The sequence below is a fragment of the Acinonyx jubatus genome, chromosome C1 (assembly GCF_027475565.1).
Source record: "Acinonyx jubatus isolate Ajub_Pintada_27869175 chromosome C1, VMU_Ajub_asm_v1.0, whole genome shotgun sequence".
NCBI classification, from domain to species: Eukaryota; Metazoa; Chordata; class Mammalia; order Carnivora; family Felidae; genus Acinonyx; species Acinonyx jubatus.
The window spans coordinates 93191589-93214531 of NC_069381.1; the positions used below are offsets into that span (position 1 = coordinate 93191589).

General features: G+C 36.6%; 1 protein-coding gene across 3 annotated transcripts; it reads right to left on the minus strand.

Moving 5' to 3' along the window:
* Nucleotides 1-1115: 1115 nt before the first annotated feature.
* LRIF1 (ligand dependent nuclear receptor interacting factor 1) lies at nucleotides 1116-20687 on the minus strand. 3 transcript variants are annotated; one of them, XM_027058373.2, is made up of 4 exons: nucleotides 20389-20581; nucleotides 7251-8752; nucleotides 5837-6109; nucleotides 1116-4988 (listed from the first exon to the last, which is right to left on the minus strand). In XM_027058373.2, exons 2-4 carry the CDS (start codon nucleotides 8745-8747, stop codon nucleotides 4551-4553), a joined length of 2208 nt encoding a protein of 735 aa, XP_026914174.1. In that variant the 5' UTR covers nucleotides 8748-8752; nucleotides 20389-20581; the 3' UTR covers nucleotides 1116-4550. The 3 variants fall into 3 exon arrangements, with proteins under 3 accessions (XP_026914174.1, XP_014931078.1, XP_014931087.1); XM_015075592.3 differs by having other exon boundaries at nucleotides 7251-8760; XM_015075601.3 differs by lacking the exon at nucleotides 7251-8752 and having other exon boundaries at nucleotides 20389-20687.
* Nucleotides 20688-22943: the final 2256 nt, after the last annotated feature.

The window sequence follows — 22943 nt, forward strand, 5'->3', positions numbered from 1 at the left end:
AATGGTCAGACTGCAGGTATCATGTGAATGTAAACCAGAAAATTTTCCTAACAGACACATTGTAAGGTATGACCAAAAGAGGTCAAAGTGGACTCCCAAATGTTGTCACTTGAACAAGTGGAAACCTAGATTTGTCATGAACTTAGAGAAGATCTTGGTTGAGGCAAAATTTGTGTGTGGATGATAATCAGAGGCTGGGTTTGGTCTGTATTAACTTTGAGATGCCAATCAAACTTATAAGTGGCAATGTCAAGAAGGCAAATGGATATATAGTGCTGACAGTCAAAGAAGAGTTCCTGAATATAGTATGCATAAACACTGATGCATAAGAACTAGACAAGGTCAGGGGCACGCGGGTGGCTCAGTCAGTTAAGTGTTGGACTTCGGCTCAGGTCATGATCTCTCAGTCTGTGAGTTCGAGCCCTATGTTGGGCTCTGTGCTGACAGCTCAGAGCCTGGAGCCTACTTCGGATTCTGTGACTCCTCTCTCTGCCCCTCTGCCTCTCACTCAAAAATAAATAAACATTAAAAATAAAGAGAGATCAAGAAAAAAAAGAACTAGACAAGGTCAACATGAGTATAGATGTAAAAATAAAAGACCTACAAGCGCTGAGCTGTATAAGTAACTCCAATAAGAATCAACAATAAGAAATCATGGAGAAGGTGAGGAATCAGTCAATAAGACAGTAGGAAAACAAGAGATGGAAGCTGAATAAAAAATACATTTCAATGACAGACTGATGAAAACCATCAAATGCTGACAGGCCAAGTAAGATAGAGACTAAGAATTGACATTAGATTTAGCAAATATGATGTTTGTTGGAGAACTTAAAAAGGTTTTAGAGGAGTGGTAAAGACAAAACCCTAATCTGAGTGAATTTCAGAACGAGAGAGCAAGAGTTTGAGACTATCAATATTGACAAACGGGATTTTGCTGTAAAGGATACAAGTCACATTTCAGCATGATGGTATATAATAGCAGAAGAAGTGTGGGTGCTTGACGATTGCATGATCAGCAGAGCCTTAATATAAATAAGTAGAAAAATCAAAAGGAGAAGGTAGGCTAAAACAAACAGATAAGAAAATGAAATGAAATGGAAGATGAATGCAATATGTCAGGGTGATTGTAGTTGAATTTATTTTATTTAACAAACACTGTTTACTATGTGTCAGGACACTTCAAGGACTTATAAATACAATTCATTTAATATTCACCTCTTCCAATCCTCAAAATTTGATCATCCTTTTTCCAACCTTTAAATTTACTCAGATATGAGCCTACCATTTTACCGTTTATAGCATCTCCCTAAGTGATGTTGTTCAGACCTATGACTTCAAATATCTATTTACTAATAGCCTTTAGTTATGGATCTCCAATGTTAAGAAGTTAGAAAAAGAACAACAAACAAAGCCTAAAGCCAGCAGAGAGAAGGAAACAATAAAAATGGGAGCAAAAATAAATGATATAGAAACAGATCAATGAACCCAGGAGCTGGTTCTTTGAAAAAAATAATAAAATTGACAAACCTCTAGCCAAACTTATCAAAAAGAGAAAGGACCCAAATAAATGAAATCACAAAAGACAGATGAGAAATAGCAACCAACAGCACAGAAATATAAACAATTATAAGAGAATATCATGATAAACTATATGCCAACAAACTGGACAACCTGGAAGAAATGGATAAATCCCTAGAAACATAAACTACCAAAACTGAAACAGGAAGAAATTGAAAACTTGAATAGACGGATAACCAGAAAAGAAATTGAATCAGTAATAAAAAATCTCACAACAAATGTCCAGGGCAAGATGGCTTCAAAGGTAAATTCTACCAAACATCTAAAGAAGAGCTAATAATACCTATTCTTTTCAAACTATTCCAAAAAATAGAAAAGGAAAACTTCTAAATTTATTCTATGAGCCATTACCCTGAAACCAAGACCAGAGAAAGACTCCACTAAATAAAAGAAGTACAGGCCAATACCCCCAATGAACATGGATACAAAAATTCTCAATAAAACACTAGCAAACCAAATCTAACGGTACATTAAAAAAATCCATCAATTGGGATTTATTCCTAGTTTGCAAGGGTGGTTCAATATTTGTAAATCAATCATGATATACCACTTTAATAAAAGAAAGGATAAGAACCATATGATCTTTTTAATAGATGTAGAAAAAGCATTTCACAAAAAGTACAATGTCCATTCACAATAAAAGCCTCAACAAATTGGGTTTTGAAGGAACATAGTAAGGTCATATATGAATAACCCACAGCTAATACCATCCTCAATGGGAACAACCGAGAGCTTTTTCCTCTATGGTCAGGCACAAGACAGGGATGTCCTCTCTCACCACTTATTTAACATAGTACTGGATGTCCTAGCCATAACAACCAGACAACAAAAAAATAAAAGGAATCCAAATTGGCAAGGAAGAAGTAAAATTTTCACTATTTGTAGATGTCAAGATACTCTATATAGAAAAGCCAAAGAGTCCACCAAAAAACTGCTAGAGCTGATACATGAATTCAGTAAAGTCACAGGATACAAAATTAATGTACAGAAATATGCATTTCTATGTGCTAATAATGAAGCAACAGGAAGAGGAATTAAGGAATCAATCCCATTTACAAATAAGATACCTAGGAATAAACTTAACAACGAGGCCATCACATTATCTCCAAGCCCCAACATTAAAATTTTAGCATGAGGAGAACATGAAATTTCAACTTTTAATATTTTAGCTTGCTGTATTTTTAAATTGTCTACAATGCACATGTACTGCTTCTTTAATAAAATGGTTTAAGAATTTTCAAAGTAGGTAATGATTCATGAAATTATATTCCCATGATAGATAAATTAAGACAACTGCTGACTGACCACTAGATCTTGCAACATAGAAGTCACTGGTGTCCTTGAAGAATCCACTTTGGTTGAGGAGGGTAAGAAAAACCCGACTGATATGGTTTGGCAGTTCCCAAAAATGTTAAACAGAGTTAGGATATGACCCAGCAATTACACTCCTAAGTATGCAATCAAGAGAACTGGAAATATACATTCACATAAAAACTTACACCCTAACATTCATAGCAACATAACATCTTAGTAGCCAAAAGTGTAACCAACCCAAATGTCCAGAAACAGATGAATGGAAAACAAAGTGTGGTATATTCATATAATAGATTATTATTCAGCAATTTAAACAAGAATTAAATACTAATACATGCTACAGCACAGATGAACCTTGAAAACTTTAAGTGAAAGAAACCAATCCCATAAGAAAACATATTGAATGACTCATACTATGCTTATGACTTTCCACAATACGCAAATCCATAAAGTGTGTTAGTGGTTGTCTAGGATTGGAGGTAGGAGGATTTGGGGGGTAACCACTATTAGGTATGAGGTTTTTTGGAGGGAGTGATGAAAATGTCCTAAAATTAGGTCATGTTGATGGTTGCACAATTCTGTGAAAACAATAAAAACCACCGAACGGTACACTTTTAAAAGGTGAATCTATGGTAAATGAATTATCTCAATAAAACTGTTACAAAAAATCTAAAAGGCAGAATTTAGTTGATCAGTGGGCACTTGTTCTACTCCCTTCAGTACATATAGGTTGTATGCGACGTTACTTCCAGGGATTTATTCATCTTTTTTTGGTAAACTTTTCCTCCTTCCCATTAATCCCTATCCACAACACAAATCCCAACCTCTCCGAATCAAACATAACCAGACGGAAAAATGTTTGCCTCCATTAAGAATAACTACATTTTACAATTTTAAAAAGTATTATATGTGGCCATTGTTCAGATTTACTTCTCAATATGTACATATTAAAAAAAAAAAAGAAACAAAAAAAGGAAGAAAAAGCATTTGCCTAGGAATAATAATGCATCACTTTAAGCAAACATTATATAGCCTGAATTCTAAAACCCATTTTGGTTTATATAAAACTACTTTGTAAAAGCCACAAAACAAGTATCCCTCAACTCTTGAGAAATGTTTGGATATTTAAATAATACTGCTATTATACATTTTCTTCCATGAAATAGAAAAAAAAAATTACAACAATTACATCATTTTATGGATAGAGACTGAGTACATACATAAGCCCATTGGCAAAGCTAAATTTAGAGCCAATTTCCTCTCCTGGATTATATAATTTCAATAGTATATAATAATTGTCTGCTGTTGGAAAAACACCTGAGTGGTTCAACTAAAGATGCAAACATACAATAACAAAAACTCTGCACAAATATTCAAACTCGGGGATTTCTAATTAAAATAATAGAAAAATAGAAAATTTTTCCTTCCAAAAAAAGGTATCTAGACAAAGACTCAGATACCCCATGTAGATTATTCACAAGAATCATATGTGAATCAACCTTTTTTGTAGTCCTTAAATAAAATTTAACAATCAACTGATGAAAAAACAAGTTTCATATGCAAAGAACACCTTAATGCATCTATAATTAACTTAATGCAAAAGTATATGAAAAAAACACAGCTATTTCACTGCAGTCTTTAAGAAGAGCAACATTTCATTATTTCTGGTTCATCTTCTTACGCATTTCTTCAAGAGCTGCTTCTTTCTCTCTCAGCACTTGCTTAAGTCTTCTTATTTTTTCATCTCGAATGGTTTCCTCTAACTCTGGTGGTGTCATGGGGAAAATGTCTTCAGTATAACTTTTATTAAAGGAATGACTTTGCTCAAAAGCTACATTCAAACTCAATGTGCCTTTTTCCTGGTTCTCAGGGGTACAGTGTTCAACCTCAGTTTTCTTTTCTTCTCTGGTTTTGTTGCGGCTTGTAAGAATGTTATGGTGTGATACATCTGAAGTTGGTAAAATACTGCTGACAAGTTGGGAATTGGTGACATTAGTTCCACCATTTAGAGCTGTGTTATAAGTACTCTCGGTTTTTCTCTTCTTTGTGTGATCCATCTTTTTAACGGTTTTTGCTTTTCTTTTCTTATCAAAACCCTGTTGTCATGTTGAGTAAGATTTCAAAAGAAAAACAATTATTGCCACATAGACAGTATGCTGTCAAATTTAACAGTCTGCAGGTGACAAATATTTATCAATTAAATTCAACTCAACAAAATATACTGAGAACTCTAGCAAAAATTGTTTATTTTGTACAGTACCAAAATGAATAGCAATGTCCTAATGATATTCACTGAGAATAAACTGCTTAATTCACATTTTCCTGCTTAACTATTAGATATATTGATCTATCGCCAAAATACAACAGCCATTTATAAAGAATCTGAGAAGCAGAATTGACTTAATTTTGTTTCCTTGTGCACAGTAGGCACATATGTGGAAGCTTTTCATTGGGAAAGGTTGAGCAGTCTCTGATCTAAAGCTCAGAATATTACACAGTGTAATAATGATATATTTCTAAGTAAAATAGGCAAAGTCATAGGGATTTTTTTTCATCATTGACCAAGTAGATTTCTTAAAATGTCTGTATTAAGGGTAATACTGCAACGACCATCTGCATGCTTGTATTTTCCCTACATTTGGATTATTTATTTTAAATAGGGTCTTCAACGTAGGATAGCTAGTTTAAAAAGTTATGGCCATTTTCTTATAGTTTTTTAATGAAAAAAAATAAACAGGTGAATAAAAACACTTAAAATGTCTTCTATTCACTGGGGATACATTTTTACCTTTGTGTATTTGGTTCTCTTTAACACCAAATGTGTATAATATATACACACGCAAATCTGAAAACTACCATTCATATTAATGCACAAGACTAAAAAAATCAAGAAAACACACTCGTGAACGTTTGTAGTAACTACAAAGGACACAAAATATATTACCTGTCTTTTCTTTTCCTCCTTCTCTATAAACTCCGTCTCTTTATAAGTATTGGTCTTCACCAAGCGGCTGAAGGAATCAAAACCTTCTCCAGAGCCCAAGTGATCAGGAATCCGAGTAAGGCACACTCTCAAATCTTTAGTGAGACCAAATATCTTTTTAAATTCAGCATCATTCTTCAGATGTGATACCTTATTGCTTCCTCCTTGGGAATGGTTCTTGTCATTCCTCTCTTGAGGAACTTTTTCTAATGTTGATGCCATCTCATTCTGGATCTGCAATTAAGAAAACAAAAACACACAAACAATACTGCCAATTACTTAAGCTATTTCATCAGACTGGCAACTAAGTGATCATCTCATCTTACTTAAAAAAAACAAAACAAAAACCATCATGCTCTAAAGTCCTAAATGGTTGATTTGCATTACCCTTGCCTTACCACCCACACTCAAAAAAATGAATTTAACTGGGTACAAACTTAAACTGTTCCTCCACAATTTCTCATTTACTTTGCTTTCTTGCACTAGAAAGGTTAACAGATGAAATAATACAGACTAATGACAAGTCAAAAAATGATCTATATAACTTTAGTTGGAAGTTGTAGTCTTCTGGAAAAGTCTTATGCCTTCAATCAATCTTAAACTCCTTCAGAATTTACCTCCTTATATCTCTGGAAGGGGAGAAACACTGACATTATTAAGGCCTCTAGGTAAGGAAAGAGTGGGCATAAATATTTAGTGAGCACAGACACACACATCTTAAGCAGAACAGAAAGGTAACTATGTGGATATGTTGAATAATTAAAGAGTCAGAAAGAAGGGCTTAAAAAAAAAAGGAAACTCGTCTACTTAAAACAAAACAAAACAAAATCAAAGATGTTGATAAATCCTATTTCCACAAATGACTGAAAGGTACTGATTAGCACCATCCTACCCCTTCTACCATCTACCTAAAAAAACTGCCAGATATTTCCCTACCATCACAAAATAAACAAACAAAAAACCCAGCTCTCCTATATGTGTAATATTGATCTTTTCATATACTAACAGTAATCTAATAAATACATGCATGGACACAGAATTTACCAAGTTTTCAATTCACATTATCTTTCACCAATAAACCTTCTTGCTCTGTGAGTTTTTTGTTTGTTTGATTTTGTTTTAAAGCTTTGGCATGCCAAATGAATTAAGAGAGAGATACTGTTTGCACTCTCTCAATTATCCTCCTCAAACATTGCCTTCAGATGAAAGCTCTGACTTAATTAAGCATACATGTGTGTATGGTATGTGTGTGATGGAGTGGAGGATGGGAGAAGGGGGGGGGAAGAGGTATCATAGGTAACTAACTTTGAGAATTAAGAAAGAAAAATTTTCTATATAGATAGAGAAAAAGAACACCCTGACATGGGAAAATTACCTTTGGTTCTTGGTCTCTGAAAACACACTGTTGTGAAGTGATAGTTGTTGCATCAACAGAGGAACTTATTTTCTCTATGCTCTGGATGATATTTCCTTTTCTGGGGGCATTCTGTACTGTACTAAATCCATCTGGAAAGTCTGGCTTTGTGAATAAAATCTTACTCTGTTTTAAGTAGTTAATGGGTTGATTCATATTATGTGGGTTTGGGGTAGAAAGAGATGGTTTCTCCACTTTTTTATTCTTCTCTGCCCTTAGATTGATCATGGAAGCAGGCTGAGTATTTGAAAGTGATTTTGTTTCCATCTGGTAAGATTTACTTTTAGCCAAAACAATATTTACAACCTCTCTGGATATTTCTGTGACTGGGCTTGAACTCACTATCTGTGATGTATCTTTTCTTGGTGGAATATCAGGAGAAACAGAATTCTGTTGGTCAATTTGTGATGGCAAAACATCTGTCCCCTTTTTAGCCAATAGATAGACTTTCCCATTAAACATAACCAAAGCATTATCTTTAATAGGCATACTTTTGGACTGTGTCCCACTAGGACTGACAGTGCTCAATGCTGGCATATTTATAGTATTATCTCCCAAACTTTTCCTATCTACAAAAGTTTTTAAAATCTTGGAAGCCACATTATTTGAAGACTTAACAGGAACAAGAGATGGACTGCAAGGCTGTAGATTTTCTTGAAAAATCCATTTCACAGGAGCAGCTTGAGAATGCTGACCACCTTTTAATTGTGTCTCTTTAGCAACATTCACTGGCATTTGTGTGGTATTTAGTATCACTGGCTTTGCTATTTCTGTAACAGGTTTTGGATAAATGTTTTGAAAGTTCTTGGTAACTACATTTTTCACTGTGTTTACAGGAGATACGTAAATAACGGTTGGTATTTGGGAGGCCTCAACTGTTCCTGAGGTACTTGTGGTTGCAGTTGCAAGTATCTTTTGCTGAACTGAAGGAGGCAATGAAGACGCTGGTACAGATTTCACTTCAGCATGGGCTGGAATCTGTAAATGATGCCCAGAAGGCAAAACTGGAGACTTCACAGTCATTGGAAGACTCTGAGTATTTACTAAAATATAAGGTGAATCGTTTTGTGTTGAGGAGGGAGAAACAGCAAATGTTTGCATGGTGAGTCCATCAATTTTCACACCATGACTCTGAACTTTAGAAACTGATGAGGTAAAATTTTCAGTTCCCACAGAAGTAACTCTAACTTTTTCTGCTGTATCTACTGTTCTTGTAAGAAAATAGTTTGAAGAACTGGCTGGCTGAAAAATGGGCAATTGAACTGATGCACTTGTGGAAGAGCTGGAAATCTGAGTCTGAAAAGTAACTTGAACTGGGCTTCCTGTATTCCCTTTCAAAGCATCAGACATGACTGAAGATTGAACTAGCGGTATAAGATTTCCAGAAGAATTAGGAATTGGAAGTAATTGCAGAAGATTTTTTCCATCCGAGCCAATCGTCTGAACTACTTGGTACATGCAGCCTGAAACACTTAAAAGAACATTGAGTAAATAAATACAACATACTAGACGGTATATACATTTTATTTAAAAACAAATATTTGCAAATATTATTTTAAAAAGATAAAAATTTATAAAATATGATAGAAGTATATCATTTGTCACTTTGAGTTTTCAAAGTGAACTATTGCAAAACAAAGATGTTAAATAGAAGTGATAATCAAAGATAATGATCAGCTTTGATTTAGAGTTTCTCATATGATTAAGCAATGGGTAGATTAAACTTTTCTAAGGTTTTACCCCATATAAAATTATGCTTACTAGAATATGTTCCTCTTAAACTATGAGCATCCTCCCTTCTCTTTTTACTTGAATTCTTCCCTCTTGTCCTCCTCCTCTACTCTGAGTGACCAGGATTCTCATTTCACCTCCATTTATGTACATTCTATTTCCCTCACTCTTTTCTACCCTCTATTCAACCTGTTCTGTCCTCTTCCTACTGACAGTGACTCACAAGTCATACGGTCAGCCACTCTTCTTTTGCTTAAAGTCGTTTCTTGTGGTGATACCTTCGTGTGCCACATTTTTGAAGACTAAATGGAGTTACTCATGTAGGAACCATTTTCTTCTTTGACTTAGCACATTTGAAGTTTGGTGCTAAATAGCCCTTGGTATGGGAATCACTCACATTTGTTCCAACTATCTGTCAATCCATATACATAATAGCAACACCATTTCAGCTAAATAATTTTCAGTGATTGTGGAACACACTGGGTTTTTTTTTTTTTAACCTAGCCAATTTTGATCCTGATACTTATGAGCCATAACTTAGTACAGACTGTCTGATTTTTTAAAAATCCAAAATATATCAATATCTGTTGTATAATTAATTTGTAGATTTCTTAAATGCAGAGATCCCAAGTTATTTATGCCGAAAACCACCTTTCAGTTCCTGGAAAACAGTAAGCTCTCATGGGACCCAGAGTCATCACACATGCTCTCTCTCTACCTAGGTACTCTTCTCCCACCCATATAACTCAAGTCTCAGCATAAATAATACTTCTCAAGAGAGATATTCTCTGACCACCTTAACTATTTTTGCTCTTCTTTCATTATTAGTTTATAATATTACACCTGTTAATTTCCTTCATGGTATATCACAATTGGTAAATATATATTAATCTATTTGTTCATTTGCCTATAGACTGTCTCTCATGCTAAATTCTAGCAATATAAATGCAGGGTTCATGTCCTACTGACAGTGTGGCCTTATATGACAGAGATCAAATGAAAACAAAAACTTAAGACAAATAATAATAAAATTAGAATTCTCAATGATATAAAGGTGTGTTTTACTAACTGTAGGCATTTTTAAAACCTTAGGTATTAATAAAAATCAAACCCAAAAACTATGTGTATTCTAGGAAGCCCTGGAACAATGATTTTACCTTTCCATAACCCAAAATAATATAATTATATCTTTTTAAACATTTAAAACTGTTTTCTAGCCACTTGATAGTGCTTCAAAATGTTAAATTTACTTTTAGCAAATTAAAACTTAATCTCGAAAGAGAAGCATGAACATAAAGTATGAATTCTTGCTTTCAGGACTTAAAGAGGAAAGCCTACCTTCATCAACTCCCCACCCCCCAGAGACATATAAACGAGACTAGAATTTATTCAACTTTAATTTATTCAACAAAAATTAACTTGAGGGTATGTTATGGTACAGGCCACAGGTTCAGTTATGGGAAAAGGGTGAGTAAACTACAGCCCTGGGCCAAATCTGTCTCCTCCCTGTTTTTGTGTAGCCCACAGGCTAAGAACATTTTTTCTATTTTAAATGATTTTTAGAAGTCACAAGAACAGTATTTCGTGGTATGTGAAAACTACAAGATTCAAATATCAGTATCCATACATAGTTTTATTGGTACACAGTCACACTCATCTTTATTGTACTGTAAATGGCTGTTCTCATGCTACAATAGCTGAGTTGAGTAGTTACACCAGAGATGATCACATGGCACACAAAATCTGAAATATTTACTATTTGGAACTTTACAGAAAATGTTTGCTTGCCAAGCTAGTTCAACCCACAGTCCCGAAAAGAACTTAAACTGCTGGTTGTATGTGCATGTAAACAGGCAGTTATCATTAAGTAGAATAAGTGATACATTACATTTGAATGAGAACAAAAATGCTTCCTCCTTTTCTTAAAACACTCTCTTCCCAAGGTTTCCTAGATATGAAATTCTCTTACTGCTGTAATGATTCCTCAGTCTTCTTTGGCAACTCATACATACTACTTGAATCAACCTTCAAATACTAGAACGCACCAAAGCTGAGACTGAATTCTCTCCCTACTCTGTAGGCTTTTCCCAATTATTTCTTTTATGTGCATGACTTCAATTATATTACCATTTATACAGTAACAATTAAAATATTTCTATCTTAGCTCTTTTTGAGACTCAGGCTTATATATTCAACTTCCCTCATGACATTTCCATTCAGAATCTCAAATACACCTAAAGCTCAACATGGTTTTGTCCAGTTTTTTTCTATGATAAACGGCATACCATCTATTTTAGATGCCTAAATCAGAAAAAGCAATTTCCTGTTTTCTAACCATCTATATTCCATCTATCACAAAATCTTACTGATGTTATCTCCTAAATTTCCCTTGATCTTTTCAATTCTTTCCAAATCATCTGTCTCCATTCTAATTCAAGTAAACATCATCTCTAGCTTAGACTATTATAGTAGCTTCATAACTGGTCTTTTTTTTTTTTTTTTAATGTTTATTGGGGGAGGAGGAGCACACACTAGAGAGGGGCAGAGGAAGGGGGACAGGAGGATCAGAAGCAGGCTCTGTGCTGACAGCAGAGACATGAACTGTGAGATCATGACCTAGGCTGAAGTCGGAAGCTTAACTGCCTGAGCTACCCAGGCACCCCATAACTGGTCTTCCTTTATTTCAGCCACATCCTCTCCCTTTGAAAGCTTTCAGCATACTAAAGCTGGCTCTTCCCTGCTTAAAATATTTCAGCAGTTTCCCATTTTCTTTGAGCAGTAGAAAGAAAACCAAGAGATTCTGATGCAATGGAAGCCAAAGAAGAGAGTTTCACAAAACTTGGGCAATTCTATTTACTTAAAAAAATTTTTTTAACATTTTATTTTTTGAGAAACAGAAAGAAACAGAGAGTGAGCAGGGGAGGGGCAAAGAGAGAGGAAGACACAGAATCCAAAGCAGACTCCAGGCTCTGAACTATCAGCACAGAGCCCAATGCAGGACTCGAACCACAAATGTGAGATCATGACCTGAGCCGAAGGCAGAAGCTCAACCGACTGAGCCACCCAGGTGCCCCTATTTATTTTAAGTTCATTTATTTATTTTTTCAGAGAGAGAGCACGCGTGTGCGCGCATGAGCAGGATAAGGGCAGAGATAGAGAATCGTAAGCAGGTTCCACACTCAGCATGAAGCCTGATGCCAGGCTCAATCTTATGACCGCAAGACCATAACCTGAGCTAAAATCAAGAGTTGGATGCTTAACCAACAGCTACCCAGTCGCCCCTGAGAAATTCTATTTAAAAGTTTCTGAGAAGTCAAATAGGATGTAAATTAAAAATCTACTTGCATGAGTGGTATGAGGGTCACTGAGGGCTTTAAAAGAGTAGTTTTGTGGGGGGGGAAGTTGCAGAGGATATTAAGATAGAAAATACAGACAGCTCTTATGAACTTTGACTGCAAAAGGGAAGATAAAGACTGGCAAGTAGATGGAGGCTAAATGGAGTCAAATAAGAGATCTTTTTTTCTCTTTTTAAGGTTAGATGAACCAGAGCATATATTAATGCTCATATGATTTACCAAGAGGAAGAGGATAAAAAGGGCTAAATGAATGTAAGGTTTGATTAGGAGATAGGAAATGGGAACCAGCAGTCAGGTAGAGGAATTGAACTTTAATGAGGGGTGAAGAAATACCTTCTTCCATTGGCACTGAAAGAGAGGTTAGGCACAACTGCAGTTAGGCTTATAAAGCTTTGGTGTCAAGAGGCTGAAGTAATTCTGATATAATGGCTTTTATTTTTCTGTGAAAAGGACATGACATCATATGTTAAGTATAGGAGCAAAAATAGAAATTTGAGGCAAATCAAAGATTTGAAACAGTCTTTGAGAGAGAACAAGATGACCTCAGGCAATATCAGTCATCAGGTAGTGCTGATGGCCCAAGGCTATAGGTAGTGATTATGAATTTATAGTGAGACCAATCTGTGCTCTTGTGAGATTTTCTTGTTCCACTGGGTATACGCAAAGAGAAAGCAAATCCAGGGCTGGGGTGGTTTCAGAAGAATGGGAAAAAAAAAAAAATCAAAGAGGAACAAAAGAGTTTAGGATATTGGTAAAAATTTATTAAAATGATGGAATATAGAATCTAGACAGGATAAAAAAATATTAAGACAAAGGTGAAAGTATAAGGAGAAAATAAAGGGATTGTTGGACTGGAGGGCCAGATAAAGTTAAAAAATGATCAGAATGGGAGTATTTAAATAAGTAAGCTAGAAATATAGCAACTGGTGTTAAAAAAGAGGATGCCTGAATCAAGAATTTCATAGATGCAACAATTTTATCTGACGACAAGAACTACAGAAGTGGATGGATGGCAGCAGAATGCAGAATAAGATCAATGGGAAAAAAAAGAACTTTGTACTGAAAGACCAGATGACAAAGAGATTATCCATATAAATGTTAAAGTCATGTAAGATTAAAAAGATGATAGGGGCGCCTGGGTGGATCAGTCAGTTAAGCGTCCAACTTCGGCTCAGGTCATGATCTCACAGTTCGTGGGTTCAAGCCCCGCGTCGGGCTCTGTGCTGACAGCTCAGAGCCTGGAGCCTGTTTCATATTCTGTGTCTCCCTCTTTCTCTGACCCTCCCCTGTTCATGCTGTCTCAAAAATAAATAAATGTTAAAAAAAAAAAAAAGATGATTGTGATCTATGTGCCAAATTTGATTACAGGAAGTTGGTAGATGATGTTAATGAACCACAATTAAGGCCATCTACCAACTTCCTATCACTGATATGCCAAAAAGTTGTCTCGAAATTCACGCTCTTCTGCAGTCTATTTTCTTTCCCATTATTCTACTAAATTTCATTCTCAAAGATTACCAAATGTGTTCTCACAGTTAAATCTATCTTTATTCTATTCTCATTCTCTAGGTGCTTCCTGCTGAAATTGACACTGCTAGATAATTAATTATCCATTGCGAACAGATCCCTAACATGATGTCCATTATGCACAATTTGCTTGTTTTTCTTAATGTTCCCTTTCTTATTCTGCACTTTAAGCACCCACTTAAGACTATTCCCCAAAGCACAGTTCTTGACCCTGTTTCTCCTTAAAGACATTCTTCCTTAAAGATTATACCAATTGCTTCAACTACTGTGTCGATTGCTTGAACTATTTCCTTCAACTATCTCCTTTGCAATAACAACCCTCACAGTTAGATCCATCATTCCTATCCCCTAATATTGACCTCAGTTCCATATTTGTGATGTCCTACCAAAATCTTTCACTTTTCATACCATGATGTTTTTTGAAAACCATGACTTTAAAGTTAAAATTACTCTCTACTGAAAACTAGTACTCTATTCTACCATCTAGTCATATGTCAGCACTATTATTTCCCAAGTCACTTTGGTTTTAAATCCCCCACTCATCTCTGACACCTTTATTGCCCTTATTTACCTTTGATTCACCCAGAGCACCTTGTATAGATGCTTACAAAGTGTAAACACTCAATAAATGTATAGTGAATGAATCACTGCATCTGTAAAGTTTTGGGTTTTTTTTTCCTTTTTACAGCTCTTACTCATTCTTCTCCTTCTTCACCACTGCCACTACCATGACCTAGATCAGATGTGTATTACCTAGGACCTGTCTAGTCCTCATTATCTCATTCCTGTATTTTGCTGTGATTTTTAAACTAGTTTTTGTGACTGCAGCCACTACTATTACGTATCTCTGGCAGATTAAATCATTGTTTTCATACTGTTACCTCCTTTCTCAAACTTCCAATAATACATCATTGCCAATTCAGCTTGACTTCAAAATTATCTAAAATCTAGACCCAACCAATCTCTACAACAGTACCATCTCTAACTTCTAAACACAAAATCTCTGATCTTCCCACAGAGGTCTCTTTGCTATTCTGGATTCTCCCATGTACGTTATTTTTTCTAAGTATTCTTCAAGTTATTTTTTTTTCCTTCTCCAGCAATTTAAAACATAGCTATAAATTGAGGATCAATTCCATCTTCTCCATGAAATATTTGCAAGTCACTCAAACTCACATTAATTTCTTCCAACTTGAAATCCATAAGCACTCCCACTAGTGCCACGAATGCTACGAGTTATATAATGCCTTCTAAAAAATGAGTAAAATATTGTTTTCCTTACAGTCAGAGACTATACTGTTTACTTTGTAATTGTTCTCCCAATGCCAAGTACAGTAGGGCCTCAAAAAATTATGTAAAAACTAATGTATCCCTTCCAAATCTCCATTTTAACTGAACTGTCTCAATACCTTTCCTTTAGTCTTATTTAGCTTATTTATGCACTTCATTTGTCAATAATATCTAGCCCTCAGATTAAAAGCTTCAAAGAGCAGAACCTATGCTTTTATGATTATCTGTGTATGGGCATGCACATTTTTAATTGGTATGGTTTGTAAACAAACGGCACATGCTTCTGATACTTCATTCACATACTTCATTATGTGGCCTCAATGTGCCTGCTTTACAGAAAACATACCGCACAAACTATTTTCAAGTCTAATCATTGATTACACTCTTCTCTTCCATTTCCCCTTCAAAAAGGGAAGGAAAATAGTTTCTTCTATGTCATTATATCAACAGAGATTCACATAATCTACCAAAGACATAAATTCCTTAAGGGTAAGTTATGCACTTCGCATGTAAATCCTCTACACCTAAGAGAGTAACTGGCACATTGTAAACAATAACATTAGCTGAATTAACTCCTGCGTGTCATCATTAAAAACAAACACACACGACTTACTGGTAACAAATGGAGTAAGTTCTAAATATTAAACTGAAATGAACAGGGTGAAATTCACCCTTCTCCATCAATATCCATTTTTTCCCCCAGATCTAGAAGAGACCTGCCACGAGAGTAACTGTAACTAAAACCTTATAAAGATTCTGTCTTCTTAAAAATCATACTCTGCAAGCTAATGTTAGAACTAAAATTAGAACCAGATTCTACATCCCATGCTCTAGTTTTTCACTTAAAGATTTAAAAAAAAAAATCATCAATGTGCTAATTCCTTTAAACCAGTTGGTATTTGAACCGAGAAACTACGCTGGAAAAACGAACAGTTAAAGACTTTAAAAGGCAAAAGAAGAATACACTAGAAAATTATCAGGCTTCTAATCTTGGCTCTTCCAATTATTAGTTCATTAATTTTAATAAATTTACTTAACCTCTTTGAATATGTTTCCTCATTAGCAAAATGGGAATGATAAGGCTTGCTATAAGAAGCAAATGAAATGACGGGCTGGAATTATGATAAGCTCCTAATAAATGCAAGTTATCCTACTCCACTAAAATATACAATTGGTGTCCAAGAATAAGTAAATGAATCAGGTAATTTTTGACAATGTAAGAACTTTAATAAAAAGGTATGAGAACTTTAGTAAGTATATTAAACATATTTATATAACTTCTAACTTTTTTTATTCTAATATCGACATAACACATTCACAAGAAATGGAATGAAAAAAATTTCACAGGCTATTGAACATTTTGTAGATATTTTTGCAAAATGTATTTTTTTCAACAGCTAGAAGACCTTTTCTTCCATCGTACTATCTACGATTTAACATTATGTACATACCCCATATACATGTGATAATATATACAATACTATATACTACATAATATTATATACATAATAGATAATTATTATAAATAGCTAACGCTAATCCTAATGAACAGCCCAGTAATGTGAGTATCACCATTACCATTTTATAGTTTGAGGTTTGGTAATATTAAATAACTTATTCAGAATTACATGCTCCCATGGGCAATCCCATCTATATACTTTCTTGTATTTACTTTAACATAAAGCAAACATAACAAGGTCCAAAAAATTCAACTGCATGAAGTGAGAGATTAATGAGAAACAGATTTCAGTTAGCCTGCAAGGCATACATGTCGATGTCCTTTTGTTACACACCCAAATAGTAAAGATAATAACACTTATGGGGTACAAAACTAAATGCACAGTAAACTGACAATGAAACATTATGTTTCGAACTAAATCAAGCCTGCTGGTATGGACACTCATTTTAGCTCCCCATTTAAGAACAAAGGATTAAGAGCAGACAGAAGCCAATTGCCAATCACATCCTAACTCTTATTATTGTGAGATCTAGCATCACAGGCTTTTATTACAATACATCTAAGGTGCTGACTCAAATCTCTATTTTCAGCTCTGACTCTGCCTGAGTTTCAAATTCAAATACCTCTGCAATCGTTTTTTTGGTGTGTTCCTCATCTCAATTAATTCACCAATATCTGTCCAGAGAACTGGCATTATAATTGATCCCCCTTTCTTTGTGCCAATTCACTAACAAAATATGCCTATTTTCCCTTTCATATTTCCCTGAATCCAACCCTTACTCTACATCATCTGGTTCAGGTCTTCAGAATCTCTGAAAGGACAACTTAAGTAGAATCTTTATACACCTGATCCCTCATTCCCAAATCCACACTGCCATCAGTTATCTAAAATGTACGTGGGAAGTGACAACCCTTTTCATAAAATCCTCTGAATGATCTCCAGTAGATGAAGTCTAATCTCTCTAGCAGAGCAAACCAAGCGCTTAAGAGCTACCTATTCATCCTGCTTACAGTAGAGACTCAAACAAAAATACCAATAGCTAATAATAAACCATACTGGTGCTTTATTTACCAGTTCCCTCTGCTTGAGCACAGCCTGCATTTATCTTTAATTGGAAAGTTGGTATCTACATTCCCCAACTCAGGTGCTCCCGAACCCTTTCTACAATTTCCTTTCTCTATGCCCTGACAGCATCCTGTGCGTAATGCTATTTAAAACTATATTACATCATCTTCCCCTTAGCTATGAGGTTTTTCATGGGCACGGTTCATATCCTCTTCTTTAGTTAGTCTCTCCATTTAGCACAGTCTATCACTTAAGCAGGCACTCAGTGAATATTTTTCAACAAAATGTTTGAACTATACGGATAATAATGGGAAACTAGGACATGAACCTAGGTCGTTGTAACTCCAAAGTTTACATTCTTTATACTTATACCATTCTAACTCCTGTTTTGCTCTTTGTAAATAAAGCCCCAATCTAAATAAACTTAATGCCTACTATCGCATAGATCTTCCAGATTTTTCCTTTGTACTCTAAGAATAAATTTGATTCTTACACTTTATGCCCTGATGAATTAGAGATACATTAAGCAATAAACATTCTGTAACGCAGTGTTGAAAAACTCTACAAAAGAAGCAGTAACTCAAGAAAAATCCAACAATCAATAGAAAATAAGAAAATCATATACTCATTTTAAGTTTATGAAGATAATGATTCAATACCATCAAGAATATTACCAGAAAAGTATGACACCTAAGCTTTCAATAAATTCAATAACAGTAATCAAATGATTTATAAAATTATACTTGCGCGTCATGCAGATTGTTACTTACAAAACAGAATAGAATATGCAAAGCAATAACCAAAATAAGAGTCAAATAGCTTCATAAAGGCATCTGGTAAATGTCCCAAATATGTGATGTCAAACCCCAGTGATTGAAGAAACAAATGCATTTAAAGATGATGAAAACAATGCATAAACCAACGAGTTAAGAACTCCCAATGACTTACGAATATAATCAAAACATAATTCAATTTGTAATGTTTTAAAAAATGTCAAATATAGACAGCCAAAGGTTGAGAAACTGGATAAAAGAGTTAAAATACACAAGAAATATAAACGTCAAGTTCTTAGTCTACCCTATTTCTAATATTGAAAAACAATGCAATCCTAAAACAAACTGCATTAAATTAGGGTAAGCCAGATGTAATAAAATATCCAGGTACCAAAACAAGGGAGAAGAAATGAACAATCATTAGAAAGTAATTCTACTTTTGAATCATCTATACAGACCACTACCTCTGCCTCTCCTCTCCCCCCAGCTTCCACCAAAGTAAGCCAACAAACAACATACGTACACACAAGCTGGCTCTTTATTCGATTTGAAAAGCAGTGGTTCTTTCTTGGCAGTTCTTCAATATTGCTTTAGCTCAAGGCGATTCGTTATTTCTTCTTAGAATATTATGCATGTTTTTCAGTCGTTATTATAATTCTGTTTTGTATCTACTAGTGATGAAAAGAAACCTACTACCTACTTCCTGGGCTAAAATTTGTACAGAAACAAACTTGTATTCTTATAATAACAACAGCTAACACATAAATAGTGGTTTTCTGCTTTCCTATACCCAGTATTTTACACACACTTCTTCTTTTAATTTGTAAAATATCTCTAAGCGCTCTTACTGGAAAGGCGACTGGAAAGAAGGCACTTAGTCATACAAACAGTATCTGTCAAAGCTACGATTAAATTTAGGCAGCCGGATGTTCTTCAAACATAATTCCTCTTCCGTGATTTTTACATCTCAATTTCCAGGCTTTCTTTACATTTTTCTTCTGCAGAGAGAGCCCCATAAGTTTTTTCCCACCGCTTATTATACCTCTACTAACTATGGAGCCTACAACTTAAAATATTCGATCTTCGCTCACAGTTTTGTTCCCATTTTACTTCATCTTGACCAACATAACCTTTTCTTAAAAAAACTGAGTCAGTGAAAAACTGTTTTGTAAATGTGCAACTACGTACGTACGTACGTCTTAAGAAATACTACACTCTCCCTACGTCAAACATAGCTCCTCTACAGAGACATCCAATTAGAGATGGCATTCTCATCTGTCCTAAAGGATCGATTTTACACGAGAATTACTCTGTCTACTTTTCTTTCTCTTCGTATAAAACTATCATCTGATTTTTGAAAAATCCATTCCTTCATGCGAGATCAACTTTTCAGCGTCTAAATTCATATACTCATCAACTACACAAAAATTTTTCCTTTCCTTCTCGCTCTCTTAAATACTACCTATTTTCACTGATGGTCCAGCGCCACCTGGGCTGCACTTGCATGTCTGTGCTGGTCGCTGCGTGTTTTTTCTGCGAGTGCGCAAGAATCTTCCAGAAGGTTTTAGTCACACAGGATTGTCGGCCATGTTGGTTTTCCTCTCCCGTGGAGCTCTATCTACTAGGTCGCCTACGTAACTTGAGACGATGGAGTCCTGCGGAGCCACTGCCGAGGCTTGCCTGCGTCAGGCTCTGAAGAGGCTTTACGTTTCCAAGAGGGGCGCGCTCTGAGGGTTCTGAGTGGCCCCGTGAGGAGCACTTGCCCCGCAGTCGCTCCCACTGCGGAATCAAGCTCATTTGACTTGCACAGAGTCCGCAAACGACGGCCAACTCGACACCCTGCTAAGAGACGGGCGAGGGGCGGGTGTGTCGAGCGAGATTCGAAACCGGTACTTACCACTTCGAGGCGTTGCCTGACTTTTCCTCTGCGGGTTTCAGGAAGACCCTCCGTAGGTTATTGGACATTTTAGAGGGGTCGGAGGGGCCAGCACATCCAGGAAAGTGGGCAATGGGGGCGGGGTGAGGGGGGGCGAGGTCTCTCCAAGGGGCGAGAACCAGAGCGATAGAATGTTTCGCTGCAGGTGTCCCGGAGCAAGACGGGTTCGATGACGAAAGGGGAACGACGGCTGAGAGGGCGTATCCCCAGCCTTCGGAGGGAGGCGACGCCGCCACCAGAAACCGGAAGAACCAAAGCGGCTGACGACGCTGCTCGGGCCCTAGGCTTTGAGACGAGCGGCCCGAGTCTCCGCCTCCGCGAGCCAACGACACCGCTCCAGAGCCACCCGGAGTCAGCGTAGGAGGCGTGGCCTTAATGGCGCCTCCCTCAGCACTGTCGGGTCTGTGGAGAAGTCTGCGCCGGACGGGCTCCACCGACCCCGCCCACCGAAGCTGCCAGCCCAGCAAAGCTCAGTCAGCGGCTTCCGCGATCGTCACATCCGGTTGCCAAGGTGACTGGCTCGCTAAAGCGCCGCCCTCTGGGACAATCCAATCGCAAGTGACGTTTGCTGGCTCTTCTTCCGGATCAAGTAACGAATCAGAGAAGAATATTCTCCAGATACCTACGCAAAATAAAATATTTCCGGGGTCAATCGTAAATTTTCTGCCTTTGTGTTCGTCGGTAGTGTATGTTTTTCTTTCCCGCCAGTGCTTTAAAAGACGTCGGAGGGCCGTTTTGGAGTCTCCATGCACTCGTGGCGTGCGAACCTTGTAGACGCCTGCCTATAGCCAGCGGCATATTTATTGATAGTTCCTGGAGTTTCTATGCTTTTCCTCTTTCTTGAAGCTTTGTCTCCAGTCTTAACCTAACCTTTTCCTCCACCACATGCTCATGACTCGGTCAAAATTATTATTTATGGTCATACAGTTAATTAATTAATTCTTTAAAAATTTCATTCCCCATAAAGGTTTTTGTTTTGTTTTGTTTTGTTTTGCACCTTCATTTGGATCTCCAGAGAGAAACTTTTCAGGAGTCTCTTGATTCCCGTTGTTAAATAACTTAACCAAGAAACAGGTTAAGTCTGGCTTAAAGAGTAGAGACTTCTAGTTCAGCTGGGGCTAGAAAGAAGTTGTCGGAGGAGTGGTTTAGAGGATCGTTTTATCAGATATAGGCAATAAAAATGTAAACTGGTTCATACTGATCAAATTTAGAAGACAGACATAAGATGGCTAATTCAAAGGTTTATGTTAGTCTTTTAAAAATGCTGGTTAGTTATTCCCCAAACTCCTTAATGAGCTAATATTGTTTAAAAAACTTGATGTCCTGACCCATTAACAGAAAGCAATAATTTCCAACTGCTGTAACATTTTGTTACAAGTTAGTTTCAGTGATACAAGACTCCAGTATGTCTAACTGGCATTTATCTTTCAGTCAAATATCTCTCTTACTGAAGAGGGGGCAGGGTGGTGAACCGTGTATATTGCCTTGATTTTGGTTATCCTCCTATCTATGAAGGCAAATTATTTGAATAGATTGCCCATTCTTGGCTTCTTCCATGTTTTTATCATTTACTTCTTACTTTTTGCATCTCTGTTCTCCCTTATCCATCACCACTTCCTATAAATGAAATTCATTGTCACCGATTGGGTTCCCTGGGAAGCAAAGTACTTTGGCATGCAGGAAGTTTATTAGGGATCAGTAAATGGGGAAGGGAGGGAAAGGAAGTAAAATTGGGAAGAGGGAGAGGTGCTTGGGTGGCTCAGTCCATTAAGCATCTAACTCTTGGTTTCAGTCAGGTCACGATCTCATGGTTTCATGAGTTCGAGCCTGGCATCAGGCTGTGTGCTGGCAGTGCAGAGCCTGCTTGGGATTCTCTCTCTCTCTCTCTCTCTCTCTCTCTCTCTCTCTCTCTCCCCCTCCCCCTCTCACACTCTCTCAAAATAAATAAATAAACAAAAAATGGCGGGGGGGGGCACCTGGGTGGTACAGTCAGTTAAGGGTCCAACTCTTGAATTCAGCTCAGGTCACGATCTCACGGTTCATGGGTTTGAGCCTGCATCAGTGTCTGTGCTGACTATGCAGAGCCTGCTTCATATTCTCTCTCTCTCTCCCTCTGTTTCTGCCCCTCTTGTGTGTGTGTGCCTCTCTCTCTCTCAAAGTAAATAAATAAACTTTAAAAAAATGGGAAAAGGGAGAAGTTAGGTTGTGATGCCCCATCTCAACAAAGGCCTTAGCCCACCCCACACAGACCTTTAAAATGCAATGCACTTTCAAAGTTCTCCCCAGTAGGAATGCCAGCTTTGCCAAGGAAAAGTGTTATGACCTTAGGCGAAAAGGATCTATTTAGCCAAGGCAATTATTCAAGGAGGTTGATAGCTGAGACATGTCTGCTGGCAACACTCCCAGCAACTGATGGTATAAGATCTTTATTCCTCAAGGGAGTTCCCAGAGATACATCACAGCATCCACTGTACTCATTAAACCTCTCATTCAACTGTTGCACTTAATGCTGTTTT